Raw genomic sequence first — 5,913 nt, 5'->3', positions numbered from 1 at the left:
CCAAACAAGAAAGGTATATTTCCAAGCTTCACGGCACCATGGAGAGGCTTCAAGAGCAGAACAACTACCTATATTTGATGATAGAGAACATGGAGGAAGAGGAGGTAGCACCGATGGAGGTGGCCGGAGACGACAGCGCCAGTGACAGCGACGACCGAGAGATGTTCGATTAGATTAGCATTATAATAAAGTATCTGGATTGTAGTAAACTTGTGACTGAGAACATATTATGTGTACCCAATTATTTTGAAACTTTCTATTATTGCATATTTAAAAATTCATGAGTATCTTATTTATAAAAATGTTTTTTTTTATCCTATAGGAAACCAACATGGACTTTCAAAGGATTATAAATGAACTTCAGAAACAACTTCAGGAAAAGGAGTCAGAAATTAAAACACTGAAAGAAGAAAATGATAAACTTGAGAGAGATAACCACCAATTGGATGAGAATAACGTATGTACGATGGAGGATCTTTGTGAGACCAGAGTGGAAGAGAAGAAACTACGCGAAGACGTTAGACAATACGCTGCTTATCATCTAGAGTCAGAGCGTCAGCACGAGATCACCAAGAAAGAGTTGAAGAAAGCGCAAGATAGGATTTTTATGCTCGAAATCCGAGATAATAGTCTCCTCAAAATGCAGCGCCGTCTGGAAGAACGAATCGGGGAGCAAGAAATCGATGAGAAGGTAAGTCAATCAACAATACAAGAACTACATGATCAAGTAAACAACCTCGATCACCACAACACACAATTGCAGAATTACATCGAGCATCTACAGAATGAAATGGCCAATATGGAAGAACTCATGGAACAACTAGAAGAAACCATGTGGAAGAAGAAATTAATGAAGCAGTCGGGGACGAAGAAGTTACAGACGAGTAGAGAAAGGACTCTAGATTAGGCATTGGTTGTATTCAGAATTATTTAATCATTTGTTTTGAAACTTTTGATTCTATGAATTTCAAAATTTAATGAAAATATTTTGATTTTACATTATGGTGAATAAATTAATAAAATATATGTTTATAGGAAATGGCAGGCAGACCACCCCGAAACAATCGTAACTCTCGTGGCGCCAACCAAGATGAAAACCCACCACCACCACCTCCGAGAGTAAATCTCAGTCAAGAAGATATGATGGCAATAACTACTATCGTAGCAACGACGTTTCAAGGATTCGTAAACCCATTGGCTAACGCTATTCAACCACCTCAAGAACCACAACCGCGTGGGATTAAATACCATTATGAATCCCTCCGAAGAAATCGATTTCCAACTTTCGACGGGAACCCAGACCAGGAAGTCAGTCATAATTGGCTCAAAAATGTCGAATCACAATTACACCTATTTGAGGTGCCTGAAGAATTAAGAGTAGAGGTTGTAACACCGTTTCTTGAGGACAGAGCAAGAAAATGGTGGGAAACCGTATCACCATCTCTAGCCGAAGTGGAAGATATCACATGGCAGATTTTTAATACTATCCAGCTGAATTTCGTCTGCAGAGTTGAATGAATTTGAAAATTTCAGGCAGACACCAGATATGATGGTAATGGAATATACCTCAAGGTTTAATGATCTGGGAACCTACGTCCCAACAATTATGTATGATGAAACCTTGAAGATACATCGTTTTAAGAAAGGATTGAGCAGCCGGATTCAATCGGCTTTGGCGGTGTTCAAAACAAACAATTTTACTGATTTGATGGGCGCGGCAATTAGCGCGGAAACAGATATTAAGCGCCGTGAAGATGTAAACAGGAATAAGAGACCTTGGTCAACCAAACTACTCAAAATGGCCCCAAATTTAAGAAGCCGAATCTTTCAGGCAGACCTCCAAGAGGAAATTTTAACAGTGCAGGCAACACCGAAGAAAGTGGTGCGATACATGTCGACAGAAGCATGTTGGAGAATGTTATCGGAATACAGGCGCTTGTTTTAAGTTCGGAAAGGTGGGTCATAGAATTAAAGATTGTCCAAGCAACAAGGACAAAGGGACGAGGTCCAGTAAAAAACATGAAAATAAGGCTAATGCTTGGGTTTATGCAATAACCCAAGAGGAAACTGATAACACCAACAAAGTTGTGGCAGGTACCATCTTACTCAATAAAATTCCTGCATATGCTTTGTTTGATTGTGGTGCTACACATTCATTTGTGTCTAAAAGATTTGCTAAAAAGCTTAAACTTGAGCACGATATTCTTAGTGAACCATTAAGAGTAGCAACACCTGCCATCAAAACAATTGAAACCCACAAAGTGTATCGAAACTGTAAAATGTGTATCAGCAAACAAACTTTTGAAGTGGAATTAATTCAACTCAATATGGTTGAGTTTGACATTATTCTTGGAATGAACTGGTTAGCTAAAAACCATGCCATAGTAGACTGTCAAAAGAAAGATATTAGACATCAAATTCCGGCTAAAGGGGAAGTCGTATATCACGGAAAATCCAAAGAAAGAAAATCTCTGTTATCTGCCTCACGAGCCTGGAAGGCCATAAAAGGAGGAGAAGAGATTTATTTGGCAATGGTCAATGAAGTCAAGGGAGAGGAAATTCCAAAAATGGAGGATATACCGATTGTTCAAGAATTTCGAGATGTGTTTCCCGAAGAATTACCAGGTGATATACCCGATAGGGAAGTGGAATTTGAAATCAATTTGGTCCCTGGTGCTGCGCCAATCTCAAAGGCATCGTACCGAATGGCTCCAGTTGAATTAAAGGAATTAAAGGAGCAACTTCAGGAGTTACTGGATAAGAAGCAGGTTCGTTCTAGTGCATCCTCGTGGGGAGCACCAATGCTCTTCGTAAAGAAAAAGGACGGAAGCATGAGGCTATGTATTGATTACTGGGAGTTAAACAAGATAACCATAAAGAATAAGTATCAACTCCCGAGAATTGACGATCTTTTTGATCAGTTAAAAGGAGCCAAAGTTTTCTCAAAACTCGATCTAATATCTGGCTATCACCAGCTGAAAGTCAAAACTGAGGATATCCCTAAAACCATTTTTAGGGCAGGGTATGGACATTACGAATTCACAGTAATTCCTTTTGGCCTAACCAATGCTCCTGCAGCATTCATGGACCTGATGAATCAAGTGTTCAAATCATACCTCGACAAATTTGTGGTTGTATTCATAGATGACATTCTGGTGTACTCACCAAGTGAAGAAGAACACAGAGAACATCTGCCTCTCACTTTTCAGACACTTCGAGAAAAGAAATATACGCCAATTTCAAGAAATGTGAATTTTGGTTAAAAAGTGTGGCGTTCATAGGTCATATAATTTCTGAATTGGGGATGTCAGTAGACTCTAAGAAGGTGGAAGCAATCAAGGATTGGCCACAACCAAAGACAGTGACTGAAGTAAGTAGTTTTCTGGGTTTAGATGGCTACTATAGAAAATTTGTGGAAGGATTCTCTTCGATAGCCATCCCACTCACCAAACATACTCAGAAAAATTCGAAATTTATTTGGAATGAAGCGTGTGAAAGAAGTTTTGAGATCCTGAAGACAAGACTCGAAGATGGTAAGAATTTCACTATATACAGTGATGCTTCAAAGGGAGGATTAGGGTGTGTGCTTATGCAAGAGGGTCAGGTAATTGCTATTTGCCTCACGGCAATTGAAACCCTATGAGCAGAATTACCCCACGCATGATCTAGAGTTAGCCTCAGTGGTATTTGCGCTAAAAATCTGGAGACACTACCTTTATGGAGTAAAATGTGAGGTGTTTACTGATCACCAGAGCCTCAAGTATATTTTCACTCAAAAGGAATAAAATATGAGGCAACGAAGGTGGATGGAACTTCTCAAGGACTATGATTTGTCAATCAATTACCATCCGGGTAAGGCAAATAAGGTGGCAGATGCGTTGAGCCGAAGGAACCTTGGGAAGGTGATTTTATCTTCATTATCGGTACAACCAGGTCTCCGAGAGGCCATCAAATTGAAGCAAAGTCAAGACACCTCCATCCTTAAAATTAAGGAACAAATTCAAGAAAGAAAAGTTCCAGAATTTCAAATTGATGAAAATGTGATACTCTGGATGAAAGGAGGATTGTTTGTGCCGAACGTCGATGGAATTCGAGAAGAGGTAATGGCTGAGGCACATAAATCGAGATTTTCGGTACATCCAGGGAGTACTAAAATGTACAGAGACTTAAAAAATAATTACGGGTGGAATGGAACGAAGAAAGACGTGGCTGTCTTTGTTTCCAAGTGTCTAACCTGTCAACAAGTCAAGGCACAGCATCAACGGCCTGGAGGACTTTTACAGCCATTAGAAATACCAACATGGAAGTGGGATAAAATCTCCATGAACTTTGTAGTCGGGCTAGTAAAATCAAGACAAGGTCATGATGGAATCTGGGTAATCATTGACAGATTGACTAAGTCGGCACATTTCTTACCGGTGTGGATGACCTACAATCTGGATAACCTCGCTAACCTGTATATGGACAACGTAGTAAAGCTACACGGAGTACCGAAAAGTATACTGTCTGACAGAGATCCAAGATTTGTATCAAGATTTTGGAAAATTTTCCCAAAGGCTATGGGGACCAAAGTTACTCTCAGCACGGCCTATCATCCTCAAACCGATGGCCAAACCGAAAGGACAATTCAAACCCTCGAGGATATGCTGAGGGCATGTGCACTGGATTCTTCTAGAAATTGGAGGGAGCAATTACCCCTAATAGAATTCGCTTATAACAACAGCTATCACAGTAGCATCGAGATGGCTCCGTATGAAGCTTTGTATGGTAGAAAGTGTAGGTCGCCTCTATATTGGGACGAAGTAGGAGAAAAAGTTGTTACCGGACCAGAGCTTGTTCAATTAACCGTTGAAAAAGTAGCCATGATCAAGGAAAGACTCAAAGCAGCCCAAGATAGACAAAAGAGCTGGGCCGATTTGAAGAGGATGAACAGGTTTCGTTTTAACTAAATAACTTGAATTTTAACTTAGATTTTCAACAAATTTAACTCGAGAAAGTAGCTTCTAAGCTCGGGGAATAGTTCATCGGAGGCCAAGCTGCAACTAACCAGATCCATCGAAGAGTCTTCACTGGAGGAGTAAAACCCTAGCTCAAGGACGCAAACTTTCAGCTCGAAGAAGCTCAACCAAGCTTGTCCAAACATGACCAAAAAGGGATCTAAGGGAGGAGCTAAAGGTTTGGACAAATTAAATATGCAAGAAATGACCTTTGAGTTAACCCATGAATGAGCTGCAGGAGGAGCTAAGGGCTAGGACACATTTATGGTGCAGGAGAAGTTTTTTGGTGCTTAATATGGAGCTTGGCCATATTTAATGTTGCTTGGGCACCAAGTGGTCGACCAAGGGCTAGGTGAAAGGGCAAGAATTTTCTATAAATACCACATAAAGTCACATGCAAGAATGCACTTCAAAAATCCCTCAAAAACTCTCCAAAATTTTCGGCTCTCTCCCCACCCTTCAAGCATTCGGCCGAACATAAGCAAGGGAGAAGAAGAAAAGTTCGTGTAGTCCGGAGTTGCAATACTGCGTCTAAGTGCTGCCCGATCAACGACAACATTTGCTAAAGTCACGCCGAATTGCTGCCCGATTTTTTTTGAAAGCAAGCTTCGTACAAAAATCTACAAATCGCAAGTGGGCTTTTGATATATATACGTTTGTATTTTTAAACTTGAATATGTATATCATGACATGGATTTATGTGTGTCTTCATTTTCGAAATTTGCTATCTGTTCTGTTTAAAATTTCGATCGATTATGTGTTCTCTTCTATGCTTCGAAATTCGTTGATTCCGTTGTGACCGTATGAAAACTCTAAAATCTGAAAATTTGAAAAGTTCTATTGCACTTCCGAATTCTGTTGCACTGTTACGAATTGAATTCGACATGGGACGAGAATTGTAATTCTGTTCTAGCCC

General features: G+C 40.0%; 1 protein-coding gene across 1 annotated transcript; it reads left to right on the top strand.

Annotated features, from left to right (window-relative positions):
* Window positions 1-3,304: 3,304 nt before the first annotated feature.
* LOC140830136 (uncharacterized mitochondrial protein AtMg00860-like) lies at window positions 3,305-3,643 on the top strand. The gene has a single exon (XM_073193419.1). It carries the CDS (start codon window positions 3,305-3,307, stop codon window positions 3,641-3,643), a length of 339 nt encoding a protein of 112 aa, XP_073049520.1.
* The last annotated feature ends 2,270 nt before the right edge of the window (window positions 3,644-5,913 follow it).

The sequence above is a fragment of the Primulina eburnea genome, chromosome 4, assembly GCF_022965805.1.
Source record: "Primulina eburnea isolate SZY01 chromosome 4, ASM2296580v1, whole genome shotgun sequence".
Lineage (NCBI taxonomy): Eukaryota > Viridiplantae > Streptophyta > Magnoliopsida > Lamiales > Gesneriaceae > Primulina > Primulina eburnea.
The sequence above is the reverse complement of the archived record's forward strand: the minus strand, read 5'-3'. Positions and strand labels throughout refer to the sequence as shown.